Source organism: Apteryx mantelli, chromosome 10 (assembly GCF_036417845.1).
Source record: "Apteryx mantelli isolate bAptMan1 chromosome 10, bAptMan1.hap1, whole genome shotgun sequence".
NCBI lineage: Eukaryota > Metazoa > Chordata > Aves > Apterygiformes > Apterygidae > Apteryx > Apteryx mantelli.
The window spans coordinates 5,815,408-5,834,739 of record NC_089987.1 but is presented as its reverse complement, the minus strand read 5'-3'; the positions used below and the strand labels follow the sequence as shown (position 1 = coordinate 5,834,739).

The 19,332-nt window shown below is 41.5% G+C and overlaps 1 protein-coding gene across 3 annotated transcripts in view; it reads left to right on the top strand.

Annotated features, from left to right (window-relative positions):
- CMIP (c-Maf inducing protein) overlaps positions 1-19,332 on the top strand; it is a 140,759-nt gene that overhangs the window by 77,687 nt on the left and 43,740 nt on the right. For all 3 annotated transcript variants that reach the window (XM_067302433.1, XM_067302434.1, XM_067302432.1), the window contains exon 3: positions 7,608-7,658. In XM_067302433.1, the coding sequence (XP_067158534.1) occupies positions 7,608-7,658 (51 nt within the window). The remainder of the gene's footprint in view (positions 1-7,607; positions 7,659-19,332) is intronic.

Sequence of the window (19,332 nt, the reverse complement as noted above, 5' to 3'; positions counted from 1 at the left end):
TCCCCTTGTCTGCTGTCACCAAGGTCTGTTTCTGGGTTATGACTGCACAGTAATGAGGCAGAGAAGGAAGAGGGCCATTACCTTTCCTTACATCATCCTGATGTCCTCCCGTAGAAATACTGACCCATCCCAACCTATTTTAACACGTGAAATTTGACAAATAGCGCCGGAGGTGATGCAGCTTCTCTGAGGAAATCGGTTCATGATAACAGGATGCATCTACCTGGGTCTCAGAGGAGGATTTGGTTCTCAGGCGGCAAACAGCATAATCTGGACTGGGATCACATTGAAAAGTCATCTTCGCCTGTGCGCTTCCCACTCAGTGTTTGTTGTATAAGCACAATTGTCTGAACAGAGACGTATTTCAAAGCACAGTGTTTGTTTCGGCAGTTGGGAATTTCATCCTCCCTTGTGGGAGTCATGGAAAGTCAGTTTTCTAGACAGGCTGGTATGATGCAGTGGTTTATGTTTTCTTTCCCGTTGCCAAATGATTTGATTCCAGGTTGTTCCAATGAGAAGGCGTGAACGCTCCCAGATTCTTTTTGTTCTATTTTCTTTCATGCAACTAGGATAGCAGGTGTGAGTGAGGGTGTTGCTGGAAAAAAGTTCATAGGACACAAGCTCTTTAGGCCAGGAGACAGGAGCTAAATTTAGCCTATGAAAAAGTGTAAGCTCTTTAGTATTGGTAATAGCTGGGCCCCTTTGCGCTATGTTAAACTTTGGTCCTCCTGCTTTCCGTTTATAAAGTACTGTGCACACTTCTGGTATTGTGTGGATGATGACGAAGAGGATGCAGCAGCTGATAATGAAATAACTCAAATAACCTGTTGAATGTGAATGAAGAAATTAGGGAGGATGGAATTTTACAAACTGCTCAGAACCAAAGGTGGAAAGGGTCCCAGGAAGGCTTTAATATTTCATTTGTGACAAACCTGCCTGCTTTCCCATGAGGTTTTCTTTCTTTCATGTGGATCCTAAATGCCTTAAAGTTGCTTCTTCCAACCCTAACGCTAGTGTTGTTTTATTCATTTCTTGGCAATTAGGTGCAGTCAGAAGGAAAAACAAACCAAACAGGAAGCCTTGACAAACACAGCACTCGCACGGTCAGCTCAGTGCTTGAGCGCACTGTTTTGCCAGGGAGTCCCCACGGTGAATGTTTCCATTGGAGTTTTTTGATAAAATTTTATTTTAGCCTACAGTCCAGCTAGAGTTCTCTTTGGAGAACCCAGCTTTTGGTTAAATGCGAGTCCAGCCAGTGCTGGTGCAGCGGGGCCATACAAGGTCCACAGTCCGGCAGAACTGCATGAGACAGGGAATGTTCCTGTACAGTTCCTGAGACATTGTGAGGAGAAAAACTCTTCTAGCAATAACCAACAGCTCTGTGGGTACCTTGCGGCGTGAACATTGGGCCTGCCCGTTGTAAGGGAGGCGCACCTCTGGAACATGCGTGAGCAAGATACGGATTTTGCACAGACAGCAGTGTGCATGCCACGGGGATTGGCCTTCCTGCAGCCCGGAGCGAATCTGCAGGGGCTCCTCTCTTCCCTTGTTCCCATGTGTGGTGGGTTTGCGTGAAGAACCTGGAGCTGAGTAAAACTGACTGATAATAAATTGGTGCAGAGAAGCCAGCAATGTGTTACGAGTCTCAGTAATGAATATCAGCTGGAGGAAAGCGTAACAAAAACCCATTCTTGTAACTAGAGAGCAAGCAAGGGAAAGGAAGAGAATTACGGAGTATAACCAGGAAGAGGTAAAAGCAGAACCTGGATCTTCAAATCCCTCTTCTTATTGCCACTTATTTCAGATGGCAGAGTTCCTTAAGAGGGTGTGCGTGAAGGACGCTAAGCACAAATATCGGAACTTTTTGCTGTGTGGACAAGCATGTTCTTGTGTTCCTCTGAGCAATGCGTGTGCCAGTAAAAAGTGTTGCCGTAGTGTAGTAGGGCCAGTTTACTGTTGAAGGAGTGTGGCAGCATGGCCTGAGTGGTGGAAAGGATGAATCGTTTGTGGATGCAAGCTGTTGTAGGCATGTTGATATCGGTGGAGCTTTGAGTATTCATATTAGCTTTGGGTCTTTAGTGTCGTTTCTGGAACGGGCTGCTGCTTGCAGGGTTGAGGGGGTCTGTTTCTCAGCAGCACCCAGGTTCCTGTTTTGCCTCTTTCTCACCTGGGTGGAAGTTATTGCAGAAGCTGTAATACTGGCATGAAACAATTGTTCAATTTCCTATTTTTGTTAGGAAAAAAATCTTTTTTAAAAGTTCACTGCTTTTTAATGAAAAAGTGTATTCCTACTCATTGGCTAAGAAATGAAGTAGTTGGATTGCAGAGAAAAATACTTCCCTTTTTGAGCAGAGGTGTAAATTTATTCATGTTGACCAAAGCTCTGTATATGCAGACATTTATTCTCTTGCACAATTTTCCTGCTGCAAGCAGTCTGTTTGAAACCTTTGGAATTAATCCCACGAGTAAAGTTCGTGCTACATCAGGTCCCAAGTGGCTTTTTGAACATGTGCACCCCAAAAATTAGAAAGTAAAAGTAAAATTAGAAAGTAAAAACTCAGGGTCAGCCTATCTCAAGAAAAGACCACTTAAAGTAGGTGCAGTGTGGTATTCCTGCTTGTTGGAGCAATAAATAAATAAAAATGCTACAAGTAGTTTTGAGTCTTTCAGGATCTTCTAAGGGTTTTCTTGCCACATTTTCCTGTTCTCTGAAGTACTTTTCTACTACGTGTTGTGGTTGTGCAAAAGCAATGGGAGGTCTGGGTTGTGCAAAAAGCTCCAAACTGTCAGACCTTGATACCACCCACCACCCGGCTAAAGCCATAGTATGGGAGAACAAAATTCCGAGCAGAATTGGAGCCGAACGGACTAGTGAAGGGAAATGTGAAACAGATTCAATTTGTCAAAGTGCGACCTACAAAGGGACCCAAACTATGTTTTATTTAGATAGATAGATACAAAATCTCTAATGTACTTCATGCATGTCTTAATGGCTACTTGTAACAGCAGGCAAAACATTTCCAGAGTCTTTTTTTAAGGTGGAAAATATACCTATAAGAATTACTGGAGTAGAGCGGGACCCACTCTGCAGGCAAGACAGAGTGAAAAAAAAAACCCAGCCTTTTCCAGTGCAGCCAAAATACCTAATCAAAGCCTGTTTAAAGTCTTCTGTGTCTCATTCTCTCCTCTTTATTGCACGCTAGAGCTGAACAAGTACAGTAGGTGATACCCTCAGCTGGAGTGAAAAGATGTAGGTGTCAGTGCACTGGAAGTGATGACTTCAGTGCGGAAGTGCTGGAGTCTAGGAGTGCACGTTAGGGAAGTCCTAGGCCTGCAAAACTCAGTACGTGTGAAATTGAAACCCAATTCAAGCAGGAGCCAGCCCTGAAATACATGATTTTGCTTTAAGGATCTGGAGAAGGAAGAACCTAATGATGGGTCTGTTCCGTGTTTCAAGGCTTGTCTCAGCAGTTCAGCAAGGGGCATTTCATGGATAAAGGCTTCCATTTTGTGACATGCCTTTGAGTAGAAATACATTACTGTTCCTAGTTACAGAGGAATAAGTAAAGCACAGTATAGGCAAAACCATAGCATACAGTGCCTGCAAAATTGAAACAAAGAGTGAATAATGTTAGCCTATAAGATGTTATTCTGATTTGGAACGAAGCTGTCATCAATTCAAAGACGAATTCTAGTTCCCTCTACAGTTTTACACTTTGGTCCTCTTTGCTTTAAACTTCAGAAATTTTATGTCCATGTACGTCTGTGTGTGCAGAGACAGCAGTCAGCTGGACAGTTGTCTGGATGGGCACCTAAGAGACACTGATGGCATTTCCGTCATCCAGCACACTGTGAAACTCAGTCCTTTCGGTAGGAAAGGAATACCCCGGTATTCCCTTTCTCAGTGTAAACTTGGAAAGGACGACGGGGGGGAGATGGGATATTGTGCAAGAGCGAGGTGTTTGTTGCCCTCTGCAAAAGAGCCAACGTTTCCTGCACACAGCTGTGGTTTTGCAGCTTGCTAGAATTAGGCAGGCGGAAGGGTGCGCTGGAAGGATTAGCTTCTGCCGCCTGGCAAAAGGGGGGAGTGCGGGTGTCAGGCAGCCTCTGCGAGATAGCAGTGGCCAGGCTAAACAAGTTGGGTCAAACACGTTTAGCACTGTGGAGAGTACTGCTTGAAATGGCCGTTGACTTTCTAAGTTCCTTTTACCATTGATTCCTGATCATTAGTAGAACTGCTGGGATTCCCTCCAGGTTAGTTTTTCTCTTCTGTGTTCACTTGAAACTGTTGTCATCTTTGCATTCATTTTCCTTGGAAGTGGTCTTGAATGAAAACTCTGACAGTTTCTAGTTTTAGAGTGGTTCAGACTCCAACCCTAGATCCAGATGTAGGTTTTTTTGATCTCTCTTCCTTCTTTACAATAGCTAACACTACGTGTAGACATTGCCTGGGCCCACAGTTGAAGCCTGGTCACTTTGCTAGTTTAGTGTTTTAAATGGTATTTGTATGTCACTGTCTTCAAGTTCCATGATTCTTTCCTCTGCTGCTTTTGTTTTCACCATTTATATCGTTCTTTATTTTCTCCTCCAGTATTTGCAGTCCACTCACACCTCTCTACCACAGCCTGGTGCTGTTGTCCTCATTAATTTTTTCTCTCATCCACTTATATGTAAGTTCCTAATCCTAGTGGATGTATAACGTGCAAGTTTATTGTTGCCATTTCATAATATGCATGCTTGGTCCTCGAAAAACTTTCACAGTTTTACTGGCTCTTCAAAGGGCTTCGATACGATCATTTGAAATGAAGAAGTCTTATCAGTGAGACATGCGAATACTGAGAATCAGGAAAACCACCTTCTAGGGGTGAAAATAGGCAGTTGTTCTCTCATTAGAATACTGAGCTTCAAGTAGCAGTTGGAGTCCAAGAAACATTGGAGGAAATCAGTCCTTAGCCTCATCAGGGCCAGAAGGGTAAAGGGTTTCGTGGCAGAGTATTTCTGGCTTCCGAAGGGAAGGTGTGTTGGTCTAGTGGAAGGAGCGTGGGGCTCGAAGCTACAGCTTGGGAGTTCCTATCCTCACTTTGGTTATGGAGATTTAAAAAAATGAAGAGTTTCTTCCCACAAAGCTGTTAATGGGTTTGGAATTCCTGAAAAAAAGAGCAGTATAAATACCAATTGCTGCAATTTTAGCAGGTTTTGGAGAATTTTACAGGAGCCTATGATCATTTCAACTGACGTAGTCTTGCCCTTCAGGACTGGGCACTTCTGCTTCTGTTCTTTAGCCAGCAGAGCCGCCCTTCTCTCCTGATGTCTTCAAGTCGCATCTCTTTCCCCAAGCCGCGCCAGCACAGCTGGCTAGGATTTCGGGCATGGATTGCCTCCGGGTCTCCCTGCAGCCGGACCTTTCTGTCGCTGTCAGTGCTGGCTCCATTATAACGAGACGTGAAACTTTAGCTAGTGTCACCTTGAGCTCTCGGTTCCACAGGGTCATTTGTCCAAAAACCGATACCGATGTTTTCGTTCCCTTCCATGGAATGGTTTTCTGCTCAAAAGTACAATTTGATTTAAAATTCAATCTTTCACAGCAAAGCGTGTTTGGTTTGTTTTTTTTTTTTTAAACGTATTGTCTAGAGAAAGATGAGAAATAGCTAAGCGTATTTACTTCATGCCTTTTGAACAATGTCAAAAAATGTTATTCAGGCTTTATTGTGGCAAATTTTTGTTGCTCTTTCTGTTATATACAAATATAGTATAAAACCATACTGAATTGAAATTCAATTATAGAACATTTATAGATAAAAGATAATTTTTATCATATTATGATATGCATACATAAAATACTGTGTAAATAGCAGACAGAAAATGTTTAAATAGTGGCAAACCAAAATATCCTGACATTTAGAATTTTTCACTGCAGGCAAGAAAAAATTTATACTTTTATAATATTTATACTTATTTAATAATTATAAATTAAATATAATAATTTACATTTATTATTTTTGTTTTAGTTTTTACCAGTTCATATTCTGATATGTCAGCATTCTTCATGAAATGGAAAGTCTGTTTCTGACAAACTCTGTGGTCAGTCAAGACTATTTTTGATGGATTTATGTGATTTTCTTGCCTAGAGATCTACTGGATGAGCAATTGATTCTTATATAAATAATTTATATAATATGTTTCACATGTAGATTTCATATTATATTCATATAATATATATTTACATATTTTACAATATATAAATATATTGATATATAGTATATTTATATACTTTGTAAGTATTTTTATATAGATATAATATTTTATATACATATATGTATATGAAATGTATGTATACAGAGAGAGAGAGAGAGAGAGAGAGAGAGAGAATAGCTCCATTTAATTTACAGAAATCAGTCCAAATTCATGTCACTGTGAGATCAGTATCTAACCTGGAGATTAAACAGAATTCTGGTAACCATGAAGCATTTTTACTTTTAATATTCTTGCCATTATCAGTGATTTTTGCAGGAAATAAAATTCATTCTACAGTGTGGATTTTGAATACATATCTAAAATGGGGAGAAAAAATTGTTGAAGGATGCTTTAATTTGCAAGAAGCAAGAAGTCTGTATTTTTCTCTAGTGAAGAACCTCACCATTTGTTTGAACATGAGTGCAAGGGCTGTCCTATAATTTTCACTGGTTACGTAAAACATTTTGAATTGTAAGTAAAAATTGCTTGCTGGCCGAGACTAAATGAGATCGAGTTGGAAAAGCCAAAGGGCATGTCTACCCACTCAAATATTTCAAACTTATGTCACCTTGTCAAGGCATGCATATTTACGTCACCGTAGATGCTTTTATATTTTTTGATACTGAGCCTTTTGACCTTTGGGAGTCTCGAACTATTCCTGCATTGGCTATGAACCTTGCTTCACACTGAGAATTTCTGGCAGCTAGGCTTAATACGGACAAAAACCAGTGATCACTGGGAATGATTATTGCAACATTTGTGCAGTTACTGCAAACGGTCTCTGCATGTATGTGCACGTCTGTGTGTTATGCTTTTCACTCTATTTTAATATTGCTAAAGAGCTAAGATGTTATTTGAACTGCTTTGTGGCCAGCTGAGGAATAGGACAAGAAGGGAAGCTAGTGTTTGGAAAAAAATGCAACCTTCTAGCAAAATGTCAAGCCGTCTTCTTACTCTGCTCATGGTGATTAATAGAGAAGGCAAATGTCCTACAGATGTTAAAGATCTGATCAAAACCTGACTGAAATCGATGAGGATTTTCCACAATCTTAGGTTGGACACCACTGTAGAGAAGATTAATGTTTTGGAGAGTTTTGGTTCAGTATTTTACATGTGCAGCAAGGTCTTTGCGTCATTGCTTTCTGAGAAAATTAATTTGTTATAATGTAAAATTGTAGCTTTGAGCAAAGAGTTTCCCTCACTCTGATGAGACTGGGATTGAAGTTAGCCAAGGTCATGAAGTTCGGAAGAATACAATGAGTGCAACTTTACTGGTTTTAAAGAACACATGGGTGATTTGCTTGGTTTTGGCTCAGTGATCCGAAACACTGATAGAAACTAATGATTCTATTTGTAACTTTTTTTTATTGCAGGCTGCAAACAGTTACCTGAGGGATCAGTGGTTCCATTCTTTGCAGTGGAAGGTAGGTTCTGCACTTTACTGTTTTCCTTGTATTATCCTAAGAATACTTTAACTTTCACCATTACTACTTTGTAAGAACCCTGAATGGAGGAAGTCTTTTTCTTCTAGAAACTCTGAATTAGAATATGTATGCAATTTCAACCTGTTCATATAGTGAATGAAGTGGACAAAGTCACTGGTTACTAAGCCTAGGATTATCAACGTGTGGTTGTTTTCAAAGAGTAGATAGCAGCTAAATTCATTGTTAAGCAGTACAGAGATTGGATGGTTTTGTTTTTGTACTTGTGAAGCGCAATAAATTAGAGAACAACTGCAGCCTAATAATATGTTCTGAGCTCTTGGGGTACTTTTTTCTTCTGAGAAACTAGGGAGAAAAGGTGTCCTTTAAAGTTGCTTATTTTGAGTGACATCACTGTGTTATGCATCAGTCTGCTTTTATTCTTTAGAATGATTTGGATTTAAAGGCAGTTTCCATTTCAGAGGTCTCAAGCCGTTTCTCATTTTCAGTGGGAGCAATGGATTGATTGCTCTGAGTAGGGGAAGTGGATCACAGTGACAACATTGCTCAAAAGCAGAACATTCCTCACCAAAAAATGTAGCTGTTGACCTTTGGATGGAATCCGTATGGATCTGAGATGAAACTGGAAATATGTTTTGGTCAGATGGTGAATATGGTTGTCCTCTGTCTTGCGGTGTGAAGCAAAAACAGTAACTTTCCAGCTCAGGACTTTTCTTTGGAAGTGTTTCAGTGAAGTCAGCCAGGTTGGCTGTGTAGCTTATCAAGATTTCGGCCTGCTGACAACAACCACATGTGAAAATATAAGGAAGTCTCTCCCACCAAACTGGTTTTGTTGTAGGTGTTTTTGATAGTACTGCTATTGCAAAATATTTATGTGGCAAAACTACAATATTTGCGTGCTTTGTATAGCCATCAGCTTTTGGCAGAGTCATGTTCTAAATGGATCCAGCTTCTTATCAGTAAGAGCCAAGTGTTAACTCTTTTTCCAGACTGCTGGCTTATTCTCCAGCCCGTTATCCTACTTGTCTAAACAGCCACGGGACAGTAGCACCAACAGCAGAAGGCTGGACTGTGGTGTGGCACTTTATCTGGCCTCTTGGCAGTGTCATTAACCCAGTGCCTAGCTGGTGGTGCTTCCTTTGCAACTCCCGAGCATAACAAAGAGGCATCGAAGCCTAAAGCATGCAAAGATGGTCTCTACCTGTGGCTCCTATTTTCCCTCCTGCTTTGGCAAGCAAGGCTGCGCAGAGAAAGCATGGACAAGGAGTGCTTAGAATTTCTTTTTCTGCCTAGCCCCCAACCGGGGTGCCTGAAGTACTGATGTGCTGTTGGCATGTGCCCACTTCCCTCCAGTGGTGAGGGGAAAATTAGGGCAGAGGAGCAGCTCTGAACAAAGGTAGAGTGTAAAGATACAACCTGCATGTGCCCCCCACCCCCCAAATTAAATTATGAAGAAAAAGCTTAGACAAAATGACCTGACTTGCTCATATGTCTTTCAGTCATGGGGAGGGAACTTTGCTCTGTGGGAGTTGTTTTTAAAGGAGCATTTCTTAAACTTTACAGTTCTTCTGACTAAGCCTCTCATTTTGGGAAACTCTGAGTAATTTAACTTGTTGCAAAGTAGAATTTATTTTTGCTTCTTTGCTTTCCCCCTTCCCCCCTTAAGTTCACTTTTTCAAAAACAAAAGTAAAACGTTATCTTGATTTGAAAAACCTTCCTTCTACCAAGAATAGCAAACAGCTTTTTCCCAAAAGAGCAATAGCAAAGTTTGTCATTGCCCAGGTATTTTGCACTAACAAGTTCCTCTTTGCTAATATAGAGATAGTTTTTACTCTGCTCTTTACCTTGAAGAATGTTTGTCAGGTTTAAACAAAATCACAACAGAACTAACAGTGGCAAGAAAATCGGTATAGTAGAAAGAGAATGGAGGAAAGCAGTTATGTGGTGTATCCCTAGTGAAGTTTATCACTTTACTAGCACTATAACTTACAGCTTTTCAGAGGCAGGCGCCAATGTTCATCTCACGCTGAGATCTGTGTGATGAGCAGGTAGTGAGGGAACCCAAAATATGTGAAGTCTCTTCTTTGGGAATGCGTTTTTTACACAAAGCACCAGCTGGCAGAGAGATCTCTGCAGCTGTATTATAATTGGGTGGTTGTGCTGATGAATGATATATTTGTCCAGTGGTCTCATAAATAGTACAGGTCAAAACATTTCTGCGGGGATGTAGAGCACAGATGAAAAATGGTGCAGATAGCCAAAGCAGTTACTCAGGGGAAAGCAGATACTCAGCAGAGATGAGCTGCCTATGGTTTGTGTTGGTGTGGTGGAAGTATCTGCAGGGTCCAGCTGAACTGAGAGCCTTGCTGTACGAGGCACTGCATAGAGATACAGCAGGAGGACTTCACCTCCCCTGCACTGCCCACAAACTGCATAAATGAGACTGAAGGACCCCATTTTACAGATGGCAAATCAATATCCAGAGAGTTTCCAGCAGTGGGAATTGGCCTCAGGTGTAGCCTCTTGATCTTAAACAGGAATACTTAAATTACAGCTGTGGGAGCAGGTTAATATTCTGTCAATGTCTTTCTGGCTGTTTTCCCTTCCTTTTCCTATTTCAAGCCTTGAGAGTCTGGTGTGGCCTGCATGTTGTCTGAGCTACCTGGAAAATGGCTAGGTCTAGGAACGAGTGGTATTGTTAAATATTTGGGGAAGCTCTTCAAGTTCAGGCCCCTACTGGGTATCCTTCAATCTCATATGAAGGTGCTACAGGCTGTGAGAGAGCTTTTATGTGGCACAGTTTTAAGGATTAACACACTGTGGGAATTCAATTTGCCAGCTGGCACCCTGGAAATAATTTTTATTCTAGAGACAAATATTGAAATAAAAATCAAGAATATTTTTTTCTGCAGCCCAGAGAATAGTAAAAGAGATGCTACAGATAAACAGAAATAAAAGAAAACTAAATGCATGAATACCAGTGTTTCAGATCCACCTCCAAGAGATTTTGTGTGTCATCCAGCTAAGTAGCTGTCAGGATGCTTACATGGCTTTTTAGACGTGACTTTCTCCTTGAATGCTGTGTTCGTTGAAGGGAGTCTGGAGGTAGCAGGGGCAGACTGTTCCTTATGTATTCATTTCTCTTTGGGTTTTCTATTAGATTCAAACGCTCCCACTAAGGGTTACTCATAATTCCTCATTTAATCTGAATATCAGTGTGTATCAGTGTGTAACTCCTAAAGGATTATTGGCCACCTCAGCCTATTTTTAGAAATCCTGATTTCCTTTGGGTTATAGCTAAGCCAAACTATCTTTGTGCAGGGAATAAACAGAACATGTTAACAACTGTCCAGATACTTAAACATAAACAAATCATTGATCCATGGGGTAGGAAACATTCCTTTCAACCAGGGAGGTTGGACTGAAACCATGATATGTAATCTTTTGGAAGCTAATAAGTCATAACAGTGTATCAATAAAGATAATGAGACTTTTCATAAATATACAAAAGTGAGTAACACATGCAGTTTATTACTGGTTCTAGATCTAGACTAGATACAGTGGTAACCGACCCATACTGTGGGGGTGAATATGTCTAAACTTGGCTCTGAGGGGTACTTGTGACTTTTTTGGGAAGCACTCAAATAACAAGATATGTACCCCTGGCATTTTCCCCGACAGTATCCATCTAATATGTTGTTTGTTTATATCTTATTGCCTTTGGGCCAAGGCCCGTGTCTATGTATTCGTATAGTGTCTAGCACCACTTAGGAGGATGTCGTGCCCATACGCTTAGAAAGCATTGAACCCCGCTACAACATACGTGTACAGTATTGGTAATGAAAAGACCCACTTGACTAATTTAATATCATGTTGCACTGAATTCAAAAAGATGTCGGTGAGGTCTTCTCAGGGGGCCTGCGGGTGTTCTCTTGTGATATGCAGTGCAGATACAGATTCACATTGGGGGGGGGAAGACATCTAAAGGTTACACAGGGCATGTTGCATTTTTTAACATGCCTGATAGTAAATTCTGAGCACCACCCTCATTATGGGATGTAGACCACTTGTGCTGCTTAGTTAGCTGAGTGATGCAGCAGTGAAAGGTGTCGCTTGAAGGCGTTGGGTGGATTGTCCTGAGTTGGCACCATACAGAAGGTCTTGTGCAGTAAAGTGTGTAGCATGACTAAAGCTGAGCTTTGTGCGTGTGCCTCTGACCTCTGTCTTCTAGAAATGTTTGCCTATCTCTTGTCTTTCCTGCTGATGCTATCAGCCAGTCTTTAACTGTCCTCTTAGGAGCAATGCTGTTTGGTTTGGGTTTTTACCTCTCTGCCAGCATGGACAGTGAAAATTTGTCAATTGTAGAATAGTTCAGGTTGGAAGGGACCTTTGAACATCATCTGGTCCTCTCTCCACCTCCCTCCGTGCAGGGTCTATTTTGACGTTGTGTGAGGTTGCTCAGAGCCTTGTACAGTCAAGGTCTGAATATCCCCAAGGATGGAGATTCCTCAGCTCCTCTGGGCTCCTGCTCCAGCGCTTAATCACCTGCACTGTGGAAATGTTTTCCTTAGATCTAACCAGAATTTCCCTGCTGCAGCTTGGGTCTGTTGGCCCTTATCTGTTCACTGTGTGCCTGAAAAGGGTCTGGTTCTCTTTCCTTTGTAACCGCCGAGTGGATAGTTGAACGCAGCTGTTGGATCACCCCTTAGCCTTTTCTTCTTCAGCCTCTGTCATACCTGGTATTATCTTAATGCCCCTCCTGTGGTCTCTTTGTGACTTACCATTATGCCAGGAAGCCCGGAACTGCGCACGGTGCTCATGTACGGTCTTGCAAGTGCCGAGCAGGGGGAATAACCACTTCCCTCAAGCTGCCGGCTGCAGTCTTGCTCATGCAGCCCAGTATGACCGCGCACTGCTGACTTGCAGTCAGCAATCAATTACCTTTATTTTAAAAATTCCTTTTCCAAACAAACTCCATGTTTTGATTCCCATGAACTGGAAACTAGAACAATGTTGTCATTAGGGATTCGCAAGCCTTTTGCAATGAATTCTAAAACGAGAAATGTTGGCCTTTATTCAAAAACTTTAATTTTGGATTAATATTTCTCTGGTTCTCTGAGGGACTGTTGTATCTCTGTCTTCAGGAAATAGATACTTTAATGCCCAAGCAACCCTATTATTTGCAAAGGGATTTCTTGTTGTGTAAAGTCATACTTGACCTGAATAATGATACTCTCTAGTCTTCACTGTGTCCAGTTTATGAACTCACTGCCTGTAGATATGGAACGCTTTTTATACAACAGGTGATTCGCTGAGCTCTGTGTGAGTATCAGTATCGGCATCTAACAGTGAAAGTTTGGAGGGGTTTATTTTTCTGTGCTTTAAAACTGCAAAAAATTAAGTTGAGAGAAAGTGTTTTTGAAACTGTGGTGAAGCCTTCCTTGTGTAAAGCACCTTTACGGTTTTGTCACCATGGTAATGATTAAAAATAGTGCTGATACAAGAGTGGGGTTTATATAGAATTTAAATGATGACATTAAAGAAATTTATAGCCCTAAATCTTGGTAACTCATGTCTTAAAACCATGAGATCAGGAAAAAATCACATCAGTTATAGTTAAAAAGGTCCATGTTTGTCATTTGTATTTAATCACCTGATTTATGATCTGAGAGAGGAAAGCTTTGATAGTCGGTGACAATTCAATGAAGAAAAGCCCTGTGCTGAACTTTACAGTGAAAATATTATTTAACGAGCTCAACAGTTCTTTGGAATGGTGGTTCCTGGACTTCAGCCCCTCTCTTTGGTGGTTACGCAGCACACGCGCTGCTCGCGTTGTCCCAGCCATTTCTTTGCTTTCTTTAGCTGAAACCTAAAGTGTATTTGTGGAACACAGAACTTCACATTTTCTGTGTGTGTGTGTTTTGTTTTGTTTTGTTTTCTATTATAAGAAGCAATAAATAATTTTCATAGAATTAGGCCAATGACTGCTTCCCCCACCCCCCTTTTGTGTCTGTATATGAGTCAATGATACATTGATGGGAAGCTAAGCTGTGGAATTGAGTTTTGCCTTTCAAAGCCTCAGGGCTTTGAAAGCATTGTGGGCTTTGGGTACTCGCAGGTTTTGAAGGAGCGAGTTTCTTGCTTTGGCAGAATAAATGGAAGGCACGAGGTTTTGGCTGGTGGTTTTATTCTTCCAGCAGAACACATGGGTATCGCTTCTGGGAGACCATGAGCAGGTTTTTAAGGTAGCTGCAGTCTCTCCCCTGCAGGGCTTTGAACATCCTGACAGAGTTTAAGACTGGACTTTATATTTTGTAGGGAACAGATACAGGGAGTAAATGGTATGTTCATGGATCTGAGTTGCCAAGAAGAGAAACTTGTACCAGTTAGAGCTTTTTAGTGAATATAGTGGAGCTAAAAGTAAATCTCAGCATTTTTCAATTCCTGATGCCCCCTTTCCGGGTTAGGCAACTTTTACTGTCAGGATTTAACATTTGTTCTTCTTTTATATTTGGAAGATAATGTGAATTGCAGCTGTGTGTGCCTGCCTCCCTGTGTGCCTTCCCTCACTCTTCTTGCAGTGATGGATAATACCGGCCGATCCATGGTCTAAACAATCCCATTGCAAATTCAGGAGCTACCTCATTGAAAATCTTGTCCTGCTTGCAGAGCCTTCTGCTTATGTAATGTTTATTTTTTGTAGTTAAATACTCCCCTCACTCCTTTTTAAAATTTTTTAAATTTTTTTATTTATTGTTTTTTGCTTAGGACAGTTTCATGAGCACAGGAGTGTTGGGTTTTTTTTTTCCTTCTTTTCTAAGTCCATTGGCTCCTTCCTTTTCCCACCCAAGTTTGATCAGTCTTAGGCCAGCTATTATCAGAAGTCACTTTAAGAATCTTGGCCCTGTCTTCTCTTTCTGAGATCTTAGTTTGTTAGAAGTAACCATGCTGTCAGCTGCAGAAAGACATTAATCTCAATTTGGGAGGTGGAAGTGAATAGATGAAAAACAGACTAGATGTTGACAGAATTGGATCTAGACAGAAAGTTTCTTCTCTTATTTTTTATGAATCATTGGTGATGTTTTAAGAAGTGGAACAGGTAGAACAGTTAATTTTTTTAAAGCATTTTGAACAAAATCACTTCAGCTGCCTTTGCATTAGAAAAATACTTCACTCTTTGTGGGTGACATTAGACCAGGTTCCTCCCATAGGGTACGTCTGCAGCAGCAGAGGCTGAGCTCAGTCTGTGCTCTGCACTGGCTCGACGTGAATCGGTGGAGATCTGGGAGCTGCATGTCCGTGTCAGCACAGCACTTTGTCCAGCCAAAAGAGGCTCTCGGCAACGTGCTGGGATGCCAGCCTGGAGGTGAGCTGCTGCTCTGTGCTGCTCTGTCGTCATCCAGCCGTATACACACGTGGTTTGTGTACCCTTAGCTGCCTCCTGCATTGCCAAAACAGGCTTTTTTATAGAGACAGAACTCAAGCCAGTTAATGGCATACAGGTGAAATCCAAGTAGAAACTGGACAGTTACTTTCTATCTTGCTTTAGCTAAGTCAGGACTATCTCTAAATTTCCCCTCTAGACTTGGATACTATCTTATTTAAACTAATAGTAGGTCTGAAGATAGTGGGGTGTCAAAAACAGCTGAATAAACAGGCCAGCTTGTTATTGTGTACTTAGGTCTCCGCTCCAAAGAGGAGTAAATACAATTGCTAGAGTATATTGCTTCTCAGGAATGCTGAACTACTGCTCAAGAGAGATCCTCATTTTTTGTGCTGGTGAACTGCTCTTAGGCATTATTCCAAGGCTGACCTGATGACTAACTCTTAACAATTCAAGACTTTGAGGTCATGGTGACCACTAGTTTCACCAGATTACAACTTCTCCTCTGTAACTGTCATAGTGTAGAACTGCACCAAAACTACTCTCTCGTTCAGGTGCCTAGTTGCAGAGGAAAGGTAAAAATCTGGATTTTTTAGGAGGCCTCTTGCAGGTACTGCCTTGGTAGTCTTCCCCAGGAGTATAATTATCCTTGTCACATAACGCATTGGGTGTGAATGTCTAACTCTGGGAGTTGGTAGATGCTAAGTGCCTTGTTAAGCCACTGTGTTGGGGACCAATTCTGCATTATTGACATTATGAGGACACTTGCAAATTACTTCATTGGTGGCAGAAGACCTACGTGAGCCTAAAGTAGCAAAGAGGATCTAGGTGCTGTTTTAGACTTCCCTTTCCCGTCTTGCACGTTTTTCCCCTCAGAGTGTACATTTAATTCTTCCAATAAAATTACTGTTTGTCCAGTGCCTAGTATATATAATATATTATAAGATTATAAAATTGCTGGTAATATCCACAAAAAACTCTGAAACAAAATGTTCTAAATGTCAAAGCTTTTATCATCTGTTCTAGCACTTGCAATAAATCACGTGTTCAGCTTGTCTGTCACACTTCCTTTTTTTTTTTCCCCCAGAATAATGTTTCTTTCAAAATCAGAAAAGAAGTAACAGAAAGTAATGCTAGTAAAAGTCATTTATGCCCTTCATTCCACTGTCTTCATTCAGATGCCATTGCATCACAATTATTTGCCATAGCCTGTTCTCTGGTGCTTTTTACTATCGTATTTAAGATGAGAACGCTAGATTAACTGTGTGACCAGAGAACAGATGAATCAAGGACAACAGGGTTGTTGCATGCAACTTATCTGCATCAGTTTGTCTCTGAAAGTGAGGCAGGCAGCGCTTCTGGTAGCACCCCAAAATTCTCAGATGCTCAACAGGGAAGTTAGCCTTGGGATCAGAAACCTGAACGTGGGAGGTCTTGATTCAGTCTTGCACACCAAGCAGCATTTATACAAAAGAGAGAGAAAACAAGCAAATTGCAGAGACTTGTTGACATTTTAGTAGGCTAAAGAGTTGCAGTAGGTTTGGGTTTTGTGCTGATTTGGTGCGGTGAGATGGGATGTAAAAACATGGAATGAAGTGATGGGACTGTTTCAGTTGCAAATGCTGAAATCTGGTGTCTCCCTGTGAGAGAATGGAAAATTCAGAGCTCCAAATTCCAGTGATCCGGAGACAGAAATACCTTGCTTTTCTGAAGTCCCTTTTAAGATGCTTGCAAGCATCGCATCGGTATCCAGTATCTGTGCTCTCCCTAAGGCTCTGCAGCAGCTTTCTGCCACAAACATGTTCCTCGAGCTGTGCACATCTCTCCTGCTGACGACATTGATGATGCAGGTGCACATGAGAGAGAAGACAATTTCAAAACCATTTATGGTGCTGAAGTGCTAGAAACTCAGCAAAATAATACATTTGCCAAGGAGGAGAAAGTGAAACAGGTGGGTAAATGACTGTCCATTTTGAAGGTTTTGCTGAGTGGAGCATAGGGAGGAGGGTAGGAAAGAGGTGAGGGGGCTCACTGCTAGCAGTGCGGAGTGAAAAGGAATAGGCATGACGTGGCTTTTTAATCTGGTTTGTATATCTGGGAAGAAATAATTGCTTTTTATGTTACTCAGTGCTTTTGAAACTACTAGGATTTCCTGGAAAATAGAATTGGAATGGATTCTCTTTTGGAGAGAATTCTCTTTTGTTAACAGTTACTGAAATACATAGCATTAGTAACTGCTTAATCCTAATTTGAGGTCTTTTTTCAAGTAGAAATTTCTTACCATCAGAGTTCCTACGTGCCTGAAATGACTGGTGTGTGTTTTGCAGCCTTGCAGCTGAGAAAGCATTCTGTTTTCCTGGACAACCCTCTTTTGCCGGAGTGGGCTCTGAAGGGGGTAGTGTCAGAGTGGGGTGGTTTTCTGCGCAGCAGCTATACTGTCTGGCTATTCTCCACGGTGGCCTTGTGCACAGCTTTTTCTTTGGCAGACCTGGTCAAAGTGCAATGCCGATAAGATTGTGTGTGTTCTTTTTTTTTCCTACACACTATCTCTCCTCTGCAGTGGCAAAGTCATTTATTCCCACTGCACTCTGAGAGCTGGTGGATGTCAAGGACTAGACTCCACAGACACAGCCATCAGGTGTGGAATATAAAGTGCATGAATATAAAGGTATGGGAAACCTGCATCAGTTCGGCTTTGTGTTAGATGCAGTCCATAAGGTAGTCAGTAACGTTAGGTCTCTACACAGAGAAGCACACAGCAAGGACTGCACCTATGTCGTAGTTAATGTCACAGTGCTTTGTCTTCTGCTTTCTGTTTCATGCATGCTAAACTCCACAGTCAAACACTGCCTATTATAGCTTACCAATTTAATACTATTTTTTTACTCAAGCACTGCAATGCAGTTAGTCCACTGAAGGTTTTGGAAAGAGTGGAGTGTGTATGGTGTACATAGCCCTGCTTTTCATCTATTAGTCTGCTTTTTTAAATTCCTTTTTATTTTATTTTTTTATGGACCATGGTTTTGCTGACTGCAGCTCATACTGCATAATCTCAAATGTAGGGGCACCTCAGGCTCACGCCCATCTGGAAACTATAGATTTTGCCAGAACATTGAGATCACGATGTCTGGACAGTGTCTGTGTTGAGCATTTGCTGTTTTGGAGAAAAGGGCCAAAAATCCTGCAGCTGGCAGCAGTGAGGTCCTACAGGAGGAGGAGACAGTTGTGCCTAAACATGTTTGAAACCTTCTCTTTGATGATGATGAGTAAGAAGCTGTTAAAGTGGTGTAGATTAAGCAGGATGTCTGTCTCCTGCCCTAATTGTTTGACTCTAGCAATCTCTATATGGAGTTTTTTCTTACTCATTTTGAATGAGAGTTTAAAGTTTGTAAAAACCTCCAGTCTGCGGTGAGGGCATATCTTCTCTGTGCAGTGTGGGGCAACTTTGTTGAAGTTGTTAAAGTTCTTCCTCCTGCCCGAGATCAGGAGAAGAAGGTGTTGTGTGACTTCTGTTTAAAAACAGCAACAAAACATGGTCGACATAGTTTAAAAAACATGATTTAAAGTATTTCTTCTTTTGGGGAGAGGTTACATGCGATTTGCAATCCAAGCACACAGCTGTGTCTCTACGAATGTTTTTTGCAAGTAGGGAGTGGCTTGTGCTTCTCCTAGAAGCATATCTGCAGTCATAGTGAAATTCCGCATAGCCGGAGCAACATTAAAAACAAACCCTAGCTTGGCTCTGTTACGAAAAATACGGAACAGCAGTTGCTGTGTGCAGGATGAAAGCTGATGTTTTGCCAACCTGAAGTGTAAAGCTGGTGCTGGAACTGGGGCCTGAAGAATGGGAGTGTTTGCCAAAAGGAAATGGAAGCAGGGATGGAGGGTTTCGGGGAATGCATCAAAGCCAGCCCTGCCAAAAAAAAGGCTCCCCTGTGGACAGGTCTGATTACGATAGTAACCGCATTAGCCCGTGCAAAGTGCAGCTGGAGCCACAGTTGGCCTTTTGCATTTTCTAGCTGTTGAACAGCATCTCGAATGCACAGCTAGGGAGATCTGGTTTTGGATCTGCCAGCTGTGTTTCTGTATCTTTATGACCCAAGGGCTGTAGGCAAGCATTTGAGAGAGAGAATGGGAGATCGGCAAAAACAAAGCTCGGTTTCTCTGCTTAATAATGGGAAGGTATACAAAGATAACCCATTCCAGCTCCACTTTGGGGGCTAGAAGGAAGCCACAACTTCTGAGTTGTCTCAAATTGCTGAGTTTTTGGA